At 32.8% G+C, this 22,906-nt stretch overlaps 1 protein-coding gene across 1 annotated transcript; it reads right to left on the reverse strand.

Moving 5' to 3' along the window:
• Positions 1–20,874, reverse strand: LOC136272662 (uncharacterized). The gene is made up of 4 exons (XM_066074642.1): positions 20,777–20,874; positions 12,674–13,146; positions 4,778–4,987; positions 1–2,454 (listed from the first exon to the last, which is right to left on the reverse strand). The coding sequence occupies exons 2-4, from the start codon at positions 13,053–13,055 to the stop codon at positions 1,808–1,810; spliced, it is 1,239 nt and encodes a 412-aa protein (XP_065930714.1). The 5' UTR covers positions 13,056–13,146; positions 20,777–20,874; the 3' UTR covers positions 1–1,807.
• Between the last annotated feature and the right edge of the window lie 2,032 nt (positions 20,875–22,906).

A 22,906-nucleotide genomic window follows, 5' to 3' on the forward strand; every position in this document is an offset into this window, starting at 1 on the left:
GGCCTAAGAATGTCCAGATGTCTCAATCTAAACAATTGTGAATCAACAGTAATCAAAATGACTGCATTATTACAACATTTGAATTTTTAGAATAATTTGAATGTACACTAATTTTAATCTACTTTACCTGAGAATGCTTCCACACCAAATTTTTAGTTTTCTTGTGAAGAAGATTTTTAATGGGCTACATGGCTACCTGAGCAACAATAGCCAAAACTAGATACGATCTCGTTACGAGTAACGAGTAGGTCTTCCGTGCGATTTCTTTTTCAAATGATACCATTAAAAATCAGTACAATTTCAGACCACACACCCCCCCCCCCTTTCAGAAAAAAAAAAATCCCTTATCACTTAATAAATGGGTGTGGCAATGAGTTTTTCAAATAGATACTGTAACGATAAACAACTTTGCTTACATAATGCATTACAAAATCTTAATCGTTTTTAAGTTATCTGTAATAGAGTTTTTGAGTTTCTTGGCCCCTAATTAAAGAGGCCAGCCTCTTTCTCTTGATTTCATACGAAAAGTCTCGCAAATACAAACATTTCTTGTTCTTAAATCTTTCTAAAATTGTTTTTCATTCTTGAGATCCAAATGATTAAATATTTTAGGGGTCAGCCCTGAAGATCCTTAATGGGGACAGACTTTGGTGTTTTAATAAATAGAATCGATTAGAATCATAATACAAACTATCTGGACAATGAAGTATAATACATGTAGATTCTGCAAAAATAAAAGTCCATTTTTTTCACCCTGGATCTCTTATGTTTATAATCAAGTCCTTTTTCTAAAAGGATGATTTTATAGACATATCACATGTTTAGCATTGCAGTTCTAAAGAATTCTAAACAATTATTTATATAGTGTATAAAAACCTACATTAAACTCTGAACCCCTTGTGAGGCCAAAGAATCGCCAAGGGGCCAAAGTCTATACAATTTTAAAGAATTAGCAATATGTCGAAATGCTTGCATATAAGTAAAACCATATAACATTTCATTTTTTGTAAATCATTAAAAATGTTCTCTTTTGTACAATTCGATCCCCAATATGGCCCCAACCTATTCCTCGAGACATTGAGTTAAACATATTTTAATCTACATTATCTAAAGTTGCTTTCATTGGGCAAATGGGTTTTTAGATTTTTCTCTATATATTCTTATGTAAATTCCCCCCCCCCCCACCCCACCATTGTGACCTCATCCTTTCCCCAGGGATCATGGTTTTCACAACATTGAAATAACACTACCCGAGAACTTAAATTTCAGCTTTTCTGGTTGATAGTTTTTGAGAAGAAGATTTTTAAAGATTTACACTATATATTCCGAAGTAAAAATTTGACTCCTATTGTGGCCCCATCCTACCCCCAGGGGTCATGAATTCACAATTTTGAACCTACTTCACCACAGGATGCTGCCACATAAGTTTCGGCTTTCCTGGCCAAATGGTTCTTGAGAAGATTTTTGGAAAATTCTAAAAAAAAATTCAATAATTTATAATTATCTCCCCTTGAAAAAGGGTGTGGTCCTTTATTTTCACAACTTTGAATCCCCTCTGCTTACGGGTGCTTTGTGCCAAGTTTCGTTGAAATTGGCCCAGTGGTTCTGGAGAAGATGTTGAAAATGTGAAAAGTTTACAGACGAACTTACAGACAAACGGACAAAATGTGATCATAAAAGCTCACTTGAGCTTTCAGCTCTGGTGAGCTAAAAATTAATCAGAAAAGCTCAATAAAATGAGCTCTCAGTTCTGGTGACATAAAAAAAACCGAAACAACAAAAATCACTAAAGAACACCATTGAAAATTTACTCATCGCTACTCTCAGCACTTGAGTCAGTTTTCTCTTTAAATAACATTCTACTTAGTTTTTGGTGCTTTTTAAAGAGATATTTACTGCGCACAATTGTTTCTCGTTTTCTGCTTTTCTCCTTTGAGCTAACTGATATTCCAACATTTCCTAATACCAGTTTGTTTTCGTATATATCTTTTTTATCTTTTATGTGAGAGAAGAGTTCTGCCTTATATGAATCTATCATTTCTTCTGTTAAGCCAGAACAGAGGTATTTATAATTAACTACGAGCCAAGAAACCAAAATGGCTACCAAATTAACTTTTTTAGGCATTTCTTCCACAAATTCAAAAAGAGGAATCTTGGAACTTTCCAAAAGAACATCATGCTCAGCATCATAAAACATAACTAACATTTCTGAACTTCCAACAGCAATGCATGGTGTTAAGAAATTAGTCCGTTCTGGATGTGTTTGTTTTTGTAAAAAGGAAAACACAACAGTCTCTGCAATAATCTGTGGATTTTTAGACAAACTAGTTGATTTTGTCTTTACTTCTACTGGGGATTTGCCCCCTGGGCTCTCTGTTTTTTCTTCAACAGGCTCAACTACTAATTCATTGTTGATAATGATGTCCAAACTTCCATGCCACACTTGACCATTTCCTAAAAATAAAAGTCCAATCTTTAAAAAGTTGAGTTAAATTTTAAGAGAAATGTAGAAATTAAATATCACAAACATAGATAATCAATCAGATATATACAGAGCTTAATAGGGCTAGACATCACTTACAGGGGACTACCATACATATATACTGTAAATCAAAATCATAGTTTATGATTTACAGAGTAAACCAAGATATGATAGAAACTCCAATAAGAGGCCCATGGGCCACATCACTCACCTGAGGAAAACTAATTACATGTGTATGACATGATCAGCTTAATTAATAATACAAACTATCTGGACAATAAAGACATATCATGTAGATCCTATATAAATCAAATTCCATTTTTCATCCTGCAATTATTCTTAAGTTCATAATCAAGTCCCTTTTCTTACAGGATGATTTTATGGTCACTAGATGATCTCCTGTGCAAGTGCTGGAATTAACACTTTACACATTAGTGTAATACAATGTTGTTAATATTTTGAACCACTTTTTTTTGTTCATTGCTGTATATACTTTGTCCATTTTTTTCTTAATTGCTTTCTTAACCTATTATTTAAAATTAAAGTATACAAGAGGCCCAGGGGCCACCTCATTCACCTGAGCAACAATAGCCCTGAGCAACAATTGCCTTAATTCTGATCAAATTACCATTACAGTATCAAAATATCTTGACAACTAAGTACAGTGTATCTTTATCAACATATTTTTATAGTAAATACTAAGCCCTTTATCCCTTTATGTTGTTGTACCTGTAAACAATTTTTCTCTATTCCTATATACCCCCCCCCCCCCCCCAACTTTGTGGTCCCCCTTTTTTCTAGGGAATCATGGTTTGATCAAACTTAAATCCGTATTAACCGTGCATTTACAAGACTGAAAACTTTCCCCAAATATTTCTAAAGATTTTTCCACACAAGTTTAAGCTTTTCTGGCCAAACAGTTTTTGAGAAGAAGATTTTTTCAAGATTTTCTGTATACATTCACATGTAAAACTTGAGATCCCCCATTGCAGCCCCACCCTACCCCCAGGGACCATGATTTGAACAAACTTGAATCTACACTACCTGGGTATGCCTCCACATAAGTTTAAGCTTTTCTGGCCAAATAGTTTTTGAGAAGAAAATTTTCAAAGATTTTCTCATTACATTCTTGTGAAAATCAATCCCCTCCATTGTGGTCCCACCCTACTCCTGGGGACTATAATTTGAACAAATAGTTTTTGTGAAGAAAATTTTCAAAGATCCATCCCCTCCATTGTGGTCCCACCCTACTCCTGGGGACTATAATTTGAACAAATAGTTTTTGAGAAAAAAAAATTCAAAGATTTTCTCATAACATTCTTGTGAAAATCCATCCCCTCTATTGTGGTCCCACCCTACTCCTGGGGACTATAATTTGAACAAACTTGAATCTACACTACCTGAGAATGCTTCCATACAAGTTACAGCTTTTCTGGCCTATTAGTTTTTTAGAAGATTTTTGAAAAATACCAACAAAGGACTATGTGCTTTATAATGGATTTTTTCACCCCGAAATTATATTTTTATAGAGCGCTTTAAAAATAAAGTGGAAGATAGTTGAAATCATATTGAAAATGAGTGTGTAAAAGGTTATCCCCACAGTGATGACATAATGTAGACATGACGTCATGAAGATTGTCTTATTTTGACAAATTGATGTTTTGTAGCGAAATATGGGTGTTTTTGATGGTTTTTAAGCTGAGAAGCATAGCGTACAGACTTGTTCAAGTACCATTTTATAGTAAAATGTGTAAAATTATATGAAGAACAAAATATGTTAAAACTGTACTTGAGCAGACCTGCGTTCTATACTTCCGAATGCAAAATGCAAAATATTAAACACGAGGCCCATGGGGCCACATCGCTCACCTGAGCAACAATGGGCATTCAAAAGATATTGTGCCATATGGTCCCTCGGTAGAATAACAAAAAATAAATTTTTTAAAATATTCGAATTTTACACTTATTTTTGCATACACGTAATCTTTGACATTGTACCTTCATGAAATACTATTTTTTACCAGAATAAGAAAATCCTACGCAAGATATAAAACTAAACATTTGGTAGGGTTACACTGTTAACTTGTTAACATCCAATTCCCTATATTTTCGTTCATCCCCAATGTCTTTAATTTATTACTTGTATTTATTGTACTTTATTACTTATTATTATTTATATTTTATATTGTGAACAACAAGTCATGTTATCAGTTTTCTGTCTCCTCTAAATAAATAAAACATGTAAAAAGACAAACATGACATCACATGAGCGATTTGGATGAGCTATATCCTTACCTACACTCGTATCCCCAAACATTCCAGTCAGTTTACATTCATTTCGACCACATGAACAGCAGTTTTTTTTTTTGCCTGAACAATTTTTGTCAATCAAATAACGAGAAGATGTTGCCAACTTCCCATACAAGTGATTAGCCAACATAATGGTTAACTCTGTCTCGGATAGTTGCTCAAGGTCTTTGGTAGGTAGACACATTTCATCATCACCTAAAAAATTAAACAACAGATACATTTTACGATTGTCTTAACATATTCTTTTCTAAAATATTAAGCAATGTTTTAGCCCCAGTGTTGTTAAAACATTTTTATTTAGACTCATAACAATATAAAATTATAAATTAAAATGCACCTACTAACAAGAGGCCCATGGACCACATTGCTCAACCGAGCAACAATAGACATAACTAGACAACTTTGAAATGGTGACCATCTCAAAGAGCCCCACTTAAATAATGAACAGATTTTCTGAGAATTTTGCTTTTACTTATAACTTTCCAGCTGGCTTAGAACTTTTAATTCAATCTCATTACTCTTTACATACAGGAATTTTTGTTCAATCTATGCAAGTTAAGCAAATGGAAAATAATTTATGGTCTAAAACTGATTATAAAGAGATCTTCTATGACCTTCACATTAACTTGGTTCATGTCACTGCATGTGATTAATTTATGAAACAGCTCTGTTTAAGTAAAGTATTAGCCAAATAAGGCTAAGTGGAGAATATACATGCTTTAAAAAAAAGATTTTTGCTTGATCTGATATGACCTTGACACCTGACCTACAAACATCATTCAAGGTCACTGCATATCCTTTGATAAAAGGCACCTTGTAGGTGAAGTATGAGCCAGACTGAGCAAAGGAAGAGAAGATATGCTCCAAACAGGGTTTTTCCATATAATTCTGCTATGACCTTTACATTTCACCTTTAAAATTGCTTCAAAGTCACTACACACTCTTCACTCAAACACTCTTATAAATGCTCTGAAGAAAGGATATTTGTGTGGTCTGATATGACCTTGACCAACAAACAATGGGTTTTGAGGGATTCATGTTGGAGACACTCATAGTTGAAAACACTGTCAATTAATGAGGCCGATTGGGAGGGGGGGGGGGGTGCGGAAAAATCACAATGGCAAAACTCTTCTTTTTTCTTTATAACCACATGTCTTTTAAACCAACTCTAGTTTATTTGCAAAGTTTCTCATATGTTTAAAAATAGTTTGATAGTCATTTGGTTTTTTTCCATAAGATTCAATGTTAATCAATACAATAATATGAAATATGATATTGCAAATTATGATACTATATAATACTGTAGTTTCATTAATATTCGAGGGCATCAATTTTCGTGGATAAAGTGAAAATCACAGTTTCAAGGATACGTATAATCGTGGCCAATGACCCTATCAATACAAAATGATAATAAAAATTGCACTTCAATGAACATTTAATTTCGCGGATCAACTACACAACGAAATCCACGAAAATTGGTACTCAACGAATATTGATGAAACCAGAGTATATGATGAACTACAATATTGCAATAAATAATGACATTATTACTTATTAGGTTATTTACTGACTCACTATGGAAATATATTGGGTTGATCAATCGCATAGATGGCGAGGCGAAGGCATGAGATTGATCAACCCAATATATTTCCGTAGTGAGTCAGTAACTAAGCTAATAAGTGTTTTGTTTTCCCGAGGACTATCAAGCGACATATTTATTCACAAATAATGATGATCTATGCAAAGCCATGTACAAGATGCCTTAGGTCTCATCCAATTTAACTCATTTAAACTCTTCAAAATTTTCAATCTCACCTTCCAAATACTCTTTAAAAATCTTTGCTCCACCCATGTTTACTTACAATGTTTTGTTGCAATTCAATCTTAAATGTTTTCTCCCTTTTTTCTCTCCAGAGATTTGAGCAAATTCTGACACTGCTATTTTGTTCTGCACCAGACAAAACAATGTGACCTCAATATTCTAAGGGCAACTACTCTAATTTTAAAGAATTTCAAAGGGCAACTACTCCAAATACTTACGGCATATGGTTTATGTATTAATTACTATGAAATGTCGAAATGAGTAGGCGAGGCATCGGCCTATGACGGGCATATTGCCTTATATTATTTCTCACCTAACAAATATTGAGATATATAAGGCAATCACCTGCTATGTTTAAACCAATGAAAGTGTGACATTTCAGTCCAAGGGAAAAAAAAATGATATTGTAACATATGATATAACCGATTATCTTGTTATACATTATTGTTTTTGATCACATAATAATATGATTACAGTATAGTATCATATGAGAAACTATGAGAAACTATCATATCACATTAAACATCACAATATTGTAACATGTGATACAATATTGTATGATATATATGATGCGCATAGAAAGTTACTTTTTGAATCTTCTTGTATTTTAATAATGAATATTTTAACAGAGATTTTTGATGGTATTTTATTTTTAGATGATGTTTTATCAATTTATCATATTGAAATAAAATACAAAATTTTTTGATAATAGCACTTTAACAAACTTGAATCTACACTATCTGAGGATGCTTCCACACAAGTTTCAGCTTTTTTGACCAAATGATTTTTGAGAAAAAATTTTTAAAAGATTTACGCTATATAGCCCATGTAAAAGTATGCCCCCCATTGTGGCCCCACCCTACCCCTGGGGGTCATGATTATCACAACTTTAAATCTACACTACATGAGGAAGCTTCCACACAAGTTTCAGCTTTCCTTGCTGATTGGTTTCTGAGAAAAATAGTTTTAAAGATTTACTCTATAAATTCTATGTAAAACTTTGACTCCCCATTGTGGCCCCACCTTACCCCCGGGGATAATGATTTGTACAAACTTGAATCTACACTATCTGAGGATGCTTCCACACAATTTTCAGCTTTTCTGGCCACATGGTTTCTGAGAAGAAGATTTTTGAAAAATATCAACAAATTTTCAATAAATCCTAATGATCTCCCCTTGAAAGAAAGCGTGGCCCTTCATTTTAACAAACTTGAATCCCCTTTACCCAATGATGCTTAGTGCCAAATTTAGCTGAAATTAGCTCAGTGGTTCTGGAGAAGAAATCGAAAATGTAAAAAGTTTACAGACAGACGGATGGACAAAAAGTGATTAGAAAAGCTTACTTGAGCTTTTAGCTCAGGTGAGCTAAAAACATTAACTGGGCCCAGATGGCATACATTTTTTTTTTCTTTTATGTTATTTCTTATAACCTACTCCTTACAAAGCTTCATTTTATCATCATGAAACGCTTCTCTACCGCACAATTGAAACATAGGTAATCACAGATTACAAAGCTCACCGAGACGAGGCATCACCCTTATGAGACATCACCTTTATGAGACCCCCGTTATCATATTATACGAAAATCATACTTTATGATCTTGGATATTCATGGATTCTGATTTGACACAAAATCATATATCATCTGTTAAAAAATTGTAAGATAATCATATGTTCATATGTTAATCAATATAATAATATAAAATTAAATATTGCATCCTATCATACTTACAATATATATCATATTATACAATAAAATACTGCAATAAAATGATGATATTGTAAATATGAAATGACATTGTATTGTTGTAAACCTTATTATATTTGATCACATAATACAACATCATTAGATATAATACAATATTGTATTATATGATACAAAATCATATTACATAATACATCATAACATTGAAACATATTATATTATATTGTAAAATATAGTATGATATTGTATTGTATGATATTGTTTAATATTTGATACAAAATATGATATTGTATTGTATGATATTAAATAATATTTGATACAAAATATGATATTGTATCATATGATATAATATAATTTGATACAACATTGTATCAAATCAAATGATACAATATCATGTGATAAACTAAAATATTATATAATACAATATCATATGATACATATTGTTTCATACGATACAATAATATATATTATAAACCTATATCATATTATACAATATCGTATGATACGATAATATATAATATTACAATATCATATAATAAAATTTCACATGATATTATTGTATATTACAGAAACCAATATCATATTATACAATACCGTATGATACAATATGATAGATACAATATAATATTATATAATATTGTATCATAATAAATAATACTATACAGAACAATATCATGATACAATATCATATCATAAAATATCAAAAAATTGATACAATATCATATCATTTTATATAACTTTTTACAATATAACACATGATTTTATATTGTATCATATTAAACAATAGTGTTTCATATCATACAATGCTTTATCATAGGAATCATGTTATACATTTAACAAAAACCACATCTTTCTATCAAGCAGGTTTAAGTGAGGTAGGAGATTTCTTTAACATCCTTGATAATGGAGATCAGGCTCTGCATCTGAAGCAACCTCTGCGTTTCATTTATAATATAGTTTAATCAACTATGCAAGCTCTCACCAAAAAAAAATGTCCTCAGATTCAGCATTCAAGCCTGTCAGGTGCATCAGTATCATCAGACGCATCACCCATGCAAATTTGGTGAAGTTAGGACCAATAATAACTAAGATATCATCATCAGAGGGCACCAGCAATAAAAACCTTAACCTCCTCCAGCATCTGCAACCTATGGCTCAGATTCAGCATCCGTGCCCATCATGTGCATCTGTATCATAAGACACACCATCCATGCAAGTTTGGTGAAGTAAGGACCTGTAATAACTAAGATATATTTTTTAGCATCCTTGATAATGGAGATCAAGCTCTGCATCTGAAGCTTCCTCTGCAATTCACTATATTACAGTTTAATCAACTATGCAAGTTTGAAATAGTATTATTATCTATGTAACATGTGACCTGTTCCAAAAAACTCCAGCATCCGAAATATATGGTTCAGACTCAGCATTCAAGCCTGTCAGGTTCATCAGTATCATAAAACACACCATCCATGGAAGTCTGGTGAAGTTAGGACAAGTAATAAATAAGATATCATCATCAGAGGGCACCTGTTTCAAAAACTTTAACCAGCTCCAAAAACCTTAACCTCCTCCAGCATCCGAAACCTATGGCTCAGATTCAGCATTCAAGCCGTTCAGGTGCATCAGTATTATAAGACGCACCAACCATACAAGTTTGGTGAAGTAAGGACCAGTAGTAATTAAGATATTATCATCAGAGGGCACCTGTTTCAAAAACTTTAACCTGCTCCAAAAACCTTAACCTCCTCCAGCATCCGAAACCTATAGCTCAGATTCAGCACTCAAGCTTGTCTGATGGATCAGTATCATAAGACACACCATCCATGCAAGTTTGGTGAATTTAGGACCATGAGTAACTAAGATATTGCTATCAAAGGGCACCAGCAACAAAAACTTTAACCTGCTCCAAAAACCTTAACCTTCTTCAGCATCTGAAATTTAGGACCAAGATTCAGCATCCAAGTCTTTCAAGTCCGTAAGTAGGTCCAGATGCATCATCCATGCAAGTTTGGTGAAGATAAGACTAGTAACAGCTTAGATACAGGACCTGCAACAAAAACTTTAACCAGGTCCAGACGCCGACGGTATAGCATAAGCTCCCCTTGACTTCGTCTCGGTGAGCTAAAAATCGTTTAAAAATAAAAAGGACTATATAGGATAAGGGCCTAAAATGGCCCCCTAAAATGAACATCATTTTACTCTCATTCTTTGTTTTCTTAGTACAGATATGTATGTGATGTGTTTACATAATATTCATTTTGGTTCAAGTGCCCACAATTTAGAAATATGACATTGTAAAGACAACCTTTTCCCGCCATTTTTGCATTTTTAGAGTAAAATAGTTTGTTTTCAAGCAGTTTTTCCTTCTGAAAACCTAGAGCGCATTCTTGAAGAAATAAAATATTTTAATCAGATATGAATCTAGCCAAGACTAATAAGTGACAACAAATTTTTCCTTGTTTAAGCATGCGCTCTATATTTCCCATTCGTAAATAGATAAGAAAATGTCAATTTTTGGCTGATTTTATTTGAATTATAGAAATGGCGTTACTTCTGACGTCATATACTGCCAGTGAGTGCAAATAATCAAATAAAGAAATGAAAAATATATTTTATATCAACTCTTCTAAAAAAATTAGTTAACATTTTATTGTACCCAAAACACTTAAAAAATGGCGAATTATGGGGGCCAAATCTAACTCTTATCATAACTCTTATCATATATAATTCTTTTGTATATTCTGCTATGCTTCTGAAACCAGCATAAAATATTTTATTAACCTATATGATATTGTGCAACTGAAGAATGACAAACAAATTTCAATTCTTTCAGTTCTTTCTTTAAAAAATCTAAATATTTTTATCTGTATTATGTTTCTTGTGTTCAATTTTATGATATCGAAAAAATTTCATATGAAGTATAAATCCACTGTATTAAACGGGAATGCAATGAAAACTAAAGTTAGTCCTTTTCATCAGGTATGTTTTGCATTTTTTTATTGGTCGAACAGTTTAAGTAGATTCAAATTAATGCAGGTAAAATTTTTTGACTTTTATTAGCCCAATATGCCAAGGATTCATGGGGAGCGCAGCGAACAAGAAACCCTTGGCTAGCGAATATGATCCGAGTAGTGGTCTTTTGAATTTTAGAGCTCCTTCAAAATACCGTCGATTTTCCCACTTAGTCAAAGCCTATGTTTACGTTAGCCGCTCATTAGACTCAGTCAGCTTGTAACTTCGCAGGCATCAAAAGCATGCCGCTGTCACAACAACGCATTCGGTAGAAACAATACAATAGCACTTGAGATAGGACCTGCAGATCGGAAAACAATTGTTTTGCTTTTTAATTCTAATATCAAGTATTATTAATATGTACATTTTAAAAATGTAGCTTAAATATACACAGACAGAGAGAGAGAGAGAGAGAGAGAGAGAGAGAGAGAGAGAGAGAGAGAGAACTTAGCTGGCTTAGCGAGATAGAACTTCATCATGCCCCGCCATCACCAAACTTTTTTGAAGTCAATATAATACTCAGTCGCAAGTCTGAGTATTGACATCAAATTTATGATTTTTTAAAAAAAGGATTTGAGTTGGGAATGAGTTGAGTGATTTTAAGGTAATGGTGATGGTGGAGCCAGAATACCAAAAAAATCCTCCTTATTTTTGTTCTTTTTATAGTCCGCTGAATAATTCATGTCGTTAATTATAGTTGCAGCCAATTGAGCTCATTGGTATGCACTATCGACATCTCTGGATTTACAGGTTAGTGGACTACGTACTTGTATGTTAGGAATGCTATAGCATCTTCACTGATTAAAACATGACAGACTCTTGTCCAATCGGACCGTAGTAGGCGGAGTTAAGAATTTACCGCTTATGGCTTGAATGAGAGAAGATTGAAAGTGAACACATCGATGCAAATTCAACCATGTAATTAATCTGTGACCATTTGTGTTCAAAAAATGAAAATGCAAGCAACATTTGTCAGTAAACGCATGTTTATATGCTTGCATGCATGCATTATATAAATCTATGTGAATGAAAACTAAACGGTCCTTATTCATAATCATTAAGATAGCTGCATTTCTTTGAATGCTATCAAAACGTTCCAGCCAGCTATAATGCAGTCATATTGCGTGAGAGTTTCGGCGGCATGTCTTTGATGGCGGCGAAGAGACGGGTGTCTGGATTTAGCGAGCTGCTGATGAAAACAAGACTGTCACCAAGTGGGAAAATCGATGGTATTTCGAAATGAGCTCTAGTATGTGTACATTTTTAAAACACAAAAACCCCTTAATTTCTCATTTTATTTTCATTTTTTTTTAGAACAGCTCTTAAAATTAGAAGGACTTACCTGAATTAATGTACGAGAGTAACTTGCTCAACACAAACTGCTCCTGTCTGCTTCCTGGGTTTTTTTTATTTTCAAGGAAGTCAAAAAGAATATCAAGTCCAGAGCGAAATATATCTCCTAGTAGAAACACTTTATTTGACTCCATTTCTACCTCACAGTATGCCTTAGAAAATGCCTTGCCACTATTAGAATCTGCTGCATTACAATTCAAAATTCTCATGGGCCTTAGTGTTACAGACTGTTGAATTGCCTCAAAACATAGTCCATCTAATGCAATAACCATTTCATCCTTCAAATCATCTGGAAATTCAGCAAAACTATACTGTGTCTTATGGCTCTCAGTATAAGTAGATTTGGAGACTTCAGTGCTTGATGATGCCATACTTAAAATTTTAACTGAAGAATTTACAAAGCCAACATCATTTGTTTCTTATTGTCTCATCATCTGCTCCATGACCAAAGCAATGTCTAATCTGAAAAGATGAAAAAAAAATTGAAGTACTGATACAGTTATCATGGTAATATAATGAAAGAAAGCATTATGTATAAAATATTTTTTCTTATGCTATTTGAATGATTCATCAAAATTTGAATGTTAGAATTAAAGTTATAAGAGATACAGACGTAATAAATCATTGTTATGTAAACAAAGCTCAAGTCTTATATCTGTTTACAAATAATGTAAAGTAAGGAATTACCATTTCTTTGACAAATTGACTCGTGGCAAACAAGATAAACTGATTCAATGCGTTCTTAAATAGTATTATCAACAGAAAAAGTAACATTTGATTGAAACCAGGGATGGGGTAAATTACAATGGAAAGTAATTAATTAAATTACAATTACTTGCTTAAATTCATCAATTAAATTACAAGTCGTATCCCCTAACCCACATCTTATATCTTTATTAAATATTTCCTGCATGCAAAATATGATCTGAAAATTTTCTCCTTTGCATTTATATTCATTATTTATTTCTTTATAAACACAATGCCCAAATACAGGTTAATCTCATGTAGATGGAAGACTATAATTGTTATCTAAACACAATTCACACCTGTTGTTCCGTACCTAATTATCAAACATGCCAAATGTTTGCAATAAGGGAACACATCCAGTGGACATGTTTGGCATCCAAAACTTCAAACCCATGTTAAGCCATACATTTAACTTAGCTCTAGGTATTTAAAGCAATAAATTACAAAGCATGACTTAATAGTTCATATAATATAGATAACACTGATTTTGTTTGAAAATTAAACAGTGATATTATAAAACATTTTTAACTAATTCACTTTCCCGGGCAAAATACCGTATTTTTCGAAAATTAGGTCGATATGGTTTATTGGGCGAAGGAGGCCGTTTTTCGCCAAAAAATAAAAAAAAGTATAAATAGGTCGACTTCGAAGAATTGGTCGAAAAAATTACCACTAGTTCTAATGAATGAATGGTTTAAACCAATAACGTTATCATATAGTAGCCTTTAATCTTATTTTACAGATTTAAACAAAAGGGAAATAAAATGTATTTTTTGACAACATCATAAGAAAATGTCTGAAATTGCATCAAAATTTTCAAACCAATTAATTCAGTATGGCCGGTTTTAATTTAAGATCGTTTTTTATTACTTCCCTTCCATGTGCACAAACTGGTGTTAACCGGGGGATAGTATCCTAGCCTGGAGGCATGACTACGGTAGCACATGCCACCCTGTGTCTCTGTGTGACTTTTTACTGTGTATATACACACAAGTCAACCTCTGATCTTATTGAAGCCTGCGGGCATGAGTAGCACGTGCCGAGAGTTCAACTGTGTATAAACAAAGTAAGCGCTACCCAGACTGATTTCAGAGACACCTGGCTAAAATTTCATATGTTGAATATACAGAAAAAAAAACTTGTTCATGTATTCTATTATGAAAATTAATTGGTTGTTTTTTATTTCAACCCGAGGAACCCGAGGACATTTTCCCCCCGTAATTACCCTTTGTACGGTTCTCATTTTACTTTTACGGCGCGAAATCGATTTCCTGTTTATCGTAAGCATACGATCAAAATGCATGACAGCATATAATAATGATCGAAAGATGATTCAGTCAGTGATCTAAGTAAGAAATGTAAGAAGAAATAAATCTATTTACATTTAATTTTGTTTAAATGATAAGTTACTACAGTATATTGATTAAAATCAATACGATTTTTACACAGTAATTCAAGCAGTATTATAGTAAACACTCATGATTTTATTGGAGGGTTGCATAAATTTTTGCAAAATTTCATATCAAATTTTCCAACCAAAAAAAAAAAAAAACATAAATTGGGCGAAGCGATGAATAGGGCAAGTTCCTTGTGTCAGGAAAAAAAAGTATCGACCTAATTTCCGAAAAATACGGTAACTGGCAATGGTTGCAGACACCACAATCTGATTTCCTTCTGAAATGAGACTAGACAGTCGAGCGGTACCCAGTTGCCAGCCATTGTTTGGTCGCACTAATTAATGAAATATCAGAAAATAGAACGGAAATAAACAAAACACTTTTGCGCTATTTTGTCTTTTTAAGGTGGCTCTATACACCACTTTTTGATGACGCTTTTTAAGGTGGCTCTATACACCACTTTTTGATGACGCAGTATGCAAAAAAGTAAATCTGGAAGCATGCAATTCTGGTACTGGCTGATTTAAACTGAGGCAAATTGTATGGGGACCGCTACATTAAAAAATTTGTTAAATAAATAGTCTTACATTTAATTTGTTCATTGGAAAAATCATTACTTACAAGTAATGTGACACCTTCACGTTGTGTCGTATTATTTATCGTAAAAAACAATAAAATCAAGTACAATATTTTAGATAGTTTCTTTCCGATTGTTGCCGATATCTTACAGCGTAGCTCAGTGGGTTAGTGGGTTCGCTACAAACCTGTTGGTCATGAGTTCAAATCCCGTTGAGGACAATAAAATTTTTAACTTTACAAAATTTTCTAAAAGGTAATTTTTGGTTGAATACTGTGAAAGAAAATTCTTAACCGGTGGAAGTGTTTTAATTATAATATGCTTTAATCCACATTAATATTGACAGATGTTCCTAACCATCAATAGGGGATGGGAGGGGTTTTTACCTTACCACGGATGATTTTAATTTTTACGGACACGTCCAATTAGTAAAAAATTACGCGTAAAAATTCAAATAACCCTATTTTATGTCAAATTCGTAAAAAATCACAGCAGTCAAAATTACCCGTTATACGGTATATAATTTCAGAATATCGATGTAGAAAGTTAAAAGAGTAATTAAAGTTATCAAATTTGCTTAACATATATATTTTAAGCAATTCTTAAAAATGTATCTAAGTTTTGTGGCTGATTAATCTATTCTGTATTCATCGATATATTCTTACGTATCGTAATTTTACAAAGTCTAAATTTAATTGCAACACCAACCTCTGTGTTTCTGTCTGATAGAACTAAGTATAATATTTTACCAAACCTTTTATATTTTATTAATACCTTATTGTTTAATTAAGAAATGAACTCAATGTCTACCCAAGTTATACTCGTATAACCTGGGTTGGGGCAATTTACGCTTTATAATCTGCGAAGCAGATTATAAAAAGGCGTAAATTGCTCCAACCCAGGTTATACGAGTATAACTTGGGTAGAAATGAACTCAATGTCTACCCAAGTTATACTCGTATAACCTGGGTTGGGGCAATTTACGCTTTATAATCTGCGAAGCAGATTATAAAAAGGCGTAAATTGCTCCAACCCAGGTTATACGAGTATAACTTGGGTAGATATTGAGTTCATTCCTTATAATTTAATTTTCTGTAATTTGCTGTACAAATTGAGTCCGTTTTACTTTTAAAAATGATATTAATCTGTTCAAAATTCAAGCGTAACGTCAAGCGGATTAGTACGTTTTTGACGTTGGTGCATTGTGACGTGTCTTGTAACATGCAAACCAGGTTATACAAATTTAACTTAAATTTTCTATCCAATCAAATGCCGCGTTACAACCAGAATTAAATTATTTTCATTTAATCAAGTTATACTTTGAAAGCTACTTGTAAATACGGGTTGTGACGTCCATTAGCTCAACAAGTGGTTTCATATTCAAATAGAGTTATCTCCCATAATCGCTTTGATTGAGAAAATGAAATACCATTATACCATACATAAAATATCTAATTTGTGTTCTTTTCCATTAATTAATTAAATAGTGACTTGCCATTATGCAGAGAAGTTGTAATGTTAAAAACACAGTTAATGCAATGAAGTGTAACGGTGTACACTACGTGCCCCCAGGCTGTGTTTTAGTCACAGTTTCACACCTTTGTATATACAAACGACACCAGAATACCGTTATTTCATCCAACAGACAAGTGAAAAGCTGTCAATGTGACAGCAAACCTGGTTTTCTTTTATGTGAACTGTATTCATAATCCATGTCAACCCATATCCAGTGAAATGGTGTACCCTATATGCAACATTTTGCCAAAAAATGACTAAGTTCAAAAGCTGGTATTTTTTCATTAATTATCCGAAATCAAAATCCTAGCAATATGCACACCTCTGATATATGTACAATTGATCTGCAAAAGAACAACTTCCTATCTTGAAAACTGTAGGAGGAGTTATCCGTACAATGTGGGTACCCTATATGCAATATTTTGCAAAAAAGTGACAGAGTCAAAAGCTAGTATTTTTTTCATAAATTATCGGAAATCAAAATCCTAGCAATATGCACACTTCTGATATATGTACAATTGATCTGCAAAAGAACAACTTCCTATCTTGAAAACTGTAGGAGGAGTTATCCGTACAATGAGGGTACCCTTTTGGCAGCCGCCCGCCCGCTATTTTCACGATTTTAATAACCGGATTTTTCCTTCGGAAAACAAGTTAAAAATTACATGTAATTGTAAAAACACAAAGCATTTGATTTATTCTGCACCCAAAACCAGTGATTCCAACGAACATATACATGAAAATATTCACAAAAATTCTGTCATATTACATTCTACCTGGTTTCGTTTTCTTTTTCTCTACGCAATAATAGTTTCCAGGGTTCATACAGGAATGTGGGAAAAAAAAATTCTTTTGATTGGGGTTGTAAGGAAATACCTTATACATTTTATAACTCACAATGTCATTACAAAAATTATCAACGGGACAACTATCAAACAATAGTTCAAACGGATGAAAAAATAACAACCCTTATAAAAAACTGTTACAACAGTACAATGGATAAAAACAGTGGATTTTTATATTTTACCGTTTAATTTTTTTTTCAACTTTGAGCCTACGATAAGCCGGGGCTTGTGCAATGGAGAGAAAAAATACCGGCCTATGCCCCGAAAAATATGGTTTTTAAATTCAACAAAATTATTTTTATATTGGTAAAATAACGTAAGTGATAATTAACATACTGAAAAATATAATCTTGCTTAAAGATATTAATTACAAACAACAAACAGTAAACTTAACAACATCTGAATAGAACTATTTTGTGTCACCCATGTTCAGATTATTAAGAACTCTTTGCCATAAAGATTATCAAGTAACTTGATGGCCGTAAGCCATAAACAGAAAAATAAAATTTAAAATTTTGACCTCAAATCATGTCTAAGTCCCTTTAACTGTCAATGCAAGAAGACATTTGCATCCTTATGATAACAAACATGACTGGAATCAAACGGTTATACACATGCTTAGGCAGCCATTAAAATGTTTTAAATTTTTTGTATGCCGCACCCAATTTTTTTTCCACAATTTTTTTTTTCAAAATTAAATAAAATGCATCAGGACGAAAGATGAAATCTTTTGTAATTGTGTTAGCTAAATGACAAATAAAATCAACTCTGTACTTCTGTGTATTTTGAAGGTATTAGTCCAACCTTTGACCCAATTACAAACGTTGTGTAGAGGATCATTTTAATTTTTAAAATGTAGGCAGACAGTTTTGTGATTTTGCAGATTTATTAACTAATTACAAGTTACCAACCAATTGTAATATCAACACTAAAAGTAATAGACAATGGTTGTAAATTAAGCTACATGTACATGTTGCATCACCCCTTATTTATACCCATAAAAGATAATACAATTGATTAATCACAACATGGGTTAACTGAGACTGTTGAAACGTCTTGAAGTTACTGATCATAAAGGGAGACTATTTGGCCCATGTTGATGATCGCGGCAATCAAAATGATTGTAAAATGAAAAAATGTGGGTCTTTTAAAAACGAATTTGGATAAAATCAGGTTTCTTTTTTTTTAAAAGATTCTTTTTAATGTGTTAAAAAAACAATTGGATTGGTCGCGTTAGGGGAAACATAAATATTTTCAATTTTGGCCTAAAGAACCCATGTAGTTTACCTATAGTCTGTCCGAAGATATTTATGCAACATATTTGGACAATTTTTCATAAAAAATTAAACAAATACCTGTGAAAGTGCATCTGATATAGATGAAAGGGAAAATATCCAAGATACTTTCATTCAATTACCATTTTCCACTCGTAAAAATTTACAGGAACAAAAACGGATTTCTTACAGAGATTTATTATGGGAAATATTAACATCTCCTCTCGGCATTCAGAAGTCATTTAGAATACCTCACACAATTTTTAGATTAAATAAGTAATGATTATGAAATCTAAGACATATATCATGAATATCAATCATATCTTGCTGTGTCAACATAAGTTGATTAACATTTTTACATTTCGTTATTTCAATATACAAAGAATAAATTTATCAACAAAATTACGGGTGCAGCCATTAATGGGTCCTAAATTCAACGATTGCACTTAATTGTCCTGTCAGTTTAATTCATCTTCACAACACTGCTTGTTTTTCATTAATGAATCTTCGGTCCTTGAAGACGATATATCATAGGGTACGTCATAGTGTTTTAATTTTCAGCGAGCTCTAAGAATCAGTGTGCGTGGGAAAAAGAAAGAGCTAACCCTACAGTTCATCAAACAAAATTTTTTGTCTACCTCCCATAATGCTCTCTAATGTTTTCACCCGTGGTGCTATGCCAAAAATGGCTGACTTTTAACTCGTAATTTACGGTGTCTTTAGGTTTGAAGATACGTTTTGAGTACCGCATATGCTTTGGCGAGCCTCAAGAGATTTGTTACATGCTTCCATACCTTCGTATTGAGTCGAGATACGTAAATAAAGACAAACAAAGTAATGGATGACGTCACAGTTCTCTCGCGGTATATTTCCCGCGATAAATTTAGAATATACGTATCGACTGCGATACCTGCCTCATTGACATATGATTTGTTTAAATTTTTTTTAATATAGAGATTATATAAATATATATTAGCAAAAGCCATACTTTACTGTCTTATCAATCCATTTTTAAGCTAATTGTACATTCATGTACAGTAGGCAGGTAAGTATATGTGTAGGGAGAAAATAAACAATAGGATATTTTGAACTAAATAAAAAGAAATAAAAAGAAAAAATAAACAGTTAAAAAATTTATGTTGATATTGCATTTAGTCAAACCATTAAATTTAAAAGTGGGAAATTACACACCTACAAACGGACTGAGCTAGCTCTCTCTCTCTCTCGCTCGGGAGAGGGGTAGGGTGTTTGCGCTGTATATATCGTAACCATTAAAATCAGTACTTTTGGCATACTTATTGTAGAGCAATACTCTCTCAAAAATTCTTTGACGTTCGTTGATACCTAAATACATGATGCACAAGGTATGTGCAATTATTGCTGCGCTCGCCAGAACGGTAGCACCGAAAAAAATATTACAGGAAAAACAAGGGCAGATTGCAGTTCATTATCTTCAATTAAATTATGAAGTGTTTACATGAAGGTTTAATTTCATAAAGTAACGCAAACTAAGATCAGTTTCAATTGTGTGGAAGTTTCATACTATGCCACAGTTTAGAAGGACAAAGAAACATGATTGGAACAACAAATAAAAACATTTCGCATGTACGACGAAACAGCACACTGATTCGTTACAAGGTATGCGTACTTCCTGCTGTGCTCGCCAAAAGCGAAACCGTAAACACATTAAACACTAAAATAATGTTGAATACTCAAAAATGTAAACATGGTAAATACCTTACGACTTTAACTCCAGTCATTCAACATTCCCACCAGAGGGCGCAAGGTGAGTCCTTGTACGGTACATCGACTTACCCAAAAAGACCCAATTACCCAGTTAATCCGTATGAGTTCCCAAATAAAACCGCCCCGGTCAATCAATCCTATATATTCTGGCTTATTTGTCTCCAAAATTTGATTATTTAAATCATCGTACGGTGTTAATCACATAATTGGACTGAAATTCGTTCATATAAAACATAAATTAAACAAAGGTTAATATGATATATAAAAAATTTTGTTTGATCGCTATAGCTGCTGTTCTGTTTCCTCAAATTTTTTTTTTCATTTCATGTTTACCTTCACATTTGTTCAATTTACATTTGTTTTTCTCGTAATTTTTTTCTGAAACTCTACTTGAGCAACGCGTTATTAATTGTCATACCGGTATATATGTTTTGTGATTTCAATGTTTTATACTTGTTTGCGCAACTTTTCTATACGGGCCATTTTTTTGGTGTGGCATTATATTTCTAAACGGCATTATTTTATCATATCGATTGCAGCCTCTTATGTTGACTGGTTTTTTTTCAATTCCAATATTTTAACAATAGCTATGTACATGTATAACTCTATTGAGCAATATATCCTGCTACAATCGGCTTATTTTATTTTTCATGCAGATGTTTGTCAAAGACCGAAACACTTTGTACTATATATTCTCGAAAATGTATTCAAGATTCAAATCATGTGTCATCCTCACCACAAATACTGCAATATACAGATGCATTACGGATAACGCAGTCTTAATCGATTTTATCCGCTGATATTGAGGTCAATCTCGGACCAATGGCTGACAACGTCCTTGATATACTTGTATACTAGTAGTTCACCTAAACATTAGAAGTATCACATAATTGCTTATCTTAAATGGGATGGGAAAAATCATTCGCGTCGGTTGACAACGGTTTTCTCAGGGTGTCTATTTCAACTGTTACCCTTCCAATCAGGCACTTTTTATATAATGCTACGTCTACGAGACTACCATGGGATGTTCCAGGGGCACAGTCAAGGAAAATTTCCAATCGAGTATTGAATTAAGACATTGCCGTCTGAACCTGGAATTGAACTGTCACTAAGATATATGCGTGGAAACCGTGACGGAGTAGAGAGAAGGACGGTGTAACGAAGAATTTTGACCCGGGTTGAAAATTGACTCGAGGGTCATTTTTCCACGTTGAATATTGAGACCAAAGGTGTTGAATAAAGACCCTAATCCGTTGAAAATTGACCCGCATCGTGGAATTTTGATCATGAAACCGGTTAAAAATTCAACAGCAAAGAAGCACAAATTAATATTGATATTGCTCATTGTAAATTTTCTGAGTGGGTGTAAATAAAAAAAATTACAGTATGTCATATTGAGATTTTTGTGTTTGCACCCACTCAGTTTGTTAAAACTGTGACTGTCTGAATTTTGTATTCACACCCATCCAGCCAATAACAGTTTACAAAATGATGATATGCTAACATGATTGTACTCTTTCATGAACAATGCTGTAGTAACTATACCTTGAAAGCCGAATTTTGGTGTTTTATTTGTTCCGTTAGAATAACTTTTGATGTAACTAAATATAATCAAATCGCTAATTTGTCTAGGCATTAACAATCTGCTTCATGGAATCTGCAGCAAGTTAGCAACCTAATTTTTGTACAGGATGACAATAGAATTTTGCTTTAAAGTTTCTAAATTGCTTTGATCACAAAAATTTATCATAAATTTACTAACAGTAATTGTTTTCGTCAATAAATTGGTAAATTGCATTTTTTGAATAGAAATAAGTAGTAGAAGATCATACAGCAGCGTTGGAGTAGATGATTGACCCACCTACATTATTTATTTAATTTAAACGTGTTAAATGTGTATATTATGTGTATATTAGACATAGTTAAAAATAAGTATTCTTATTTGAACTTGAATATTAAATAATTATCTGAATATTTATCATGTATGATTGTATGACATATTGTTGGTAGACATGTTCACTCACACCTATATTAACAAACATATCACCTTCATTTATACCTGCAGAGATACAAACACAAGAATGAGATTTTCATGATCCAGCCCATTTGAAAAGAACAGTA

The sequence above is a fragment of the Magallana gigas genome, chromosome 2, assembly GCF_963853765.1.
Source record: "Magallana gigas chromosome 2, xbMagGiga1.1, whole genome shotgun sequence".
Classification (NCBI taxonomy): domain Eukaryota; kingdom Metazoa; phylum Mollusca; class Bivalvia; order Ostreida; family Ostreidae; genus Magallana; species Magallana gigas.

What these genes read in the sequence shown, in the direction of transcription:
- LOC136272662 (XM_066074642.1), bottom strand. Translation starts at nt 13,055, where the DNA reads ATGGCATCATCAAGCACTGAAGTCTCCAAATCTACTTATACTGAGAGC. An exon ending in ACTCTCGTACATTAATTCAG is followed by an intron (nt 4,988 to 12,673) that starts GTAAGTCCTTCT and finishes TTAATTTTTTAG; the next exon opens with GTGATGATGAAATGTGTCTA. An exon ending in GTTTGGGGATACGAGTGTAG is followed by an intron (nt 2,455 to 4,777) that starts GTAAGGATATAG and finishes TTTTATTTTTAG; the next exon opens with GAAATGGTCAAGTGTGGCAT.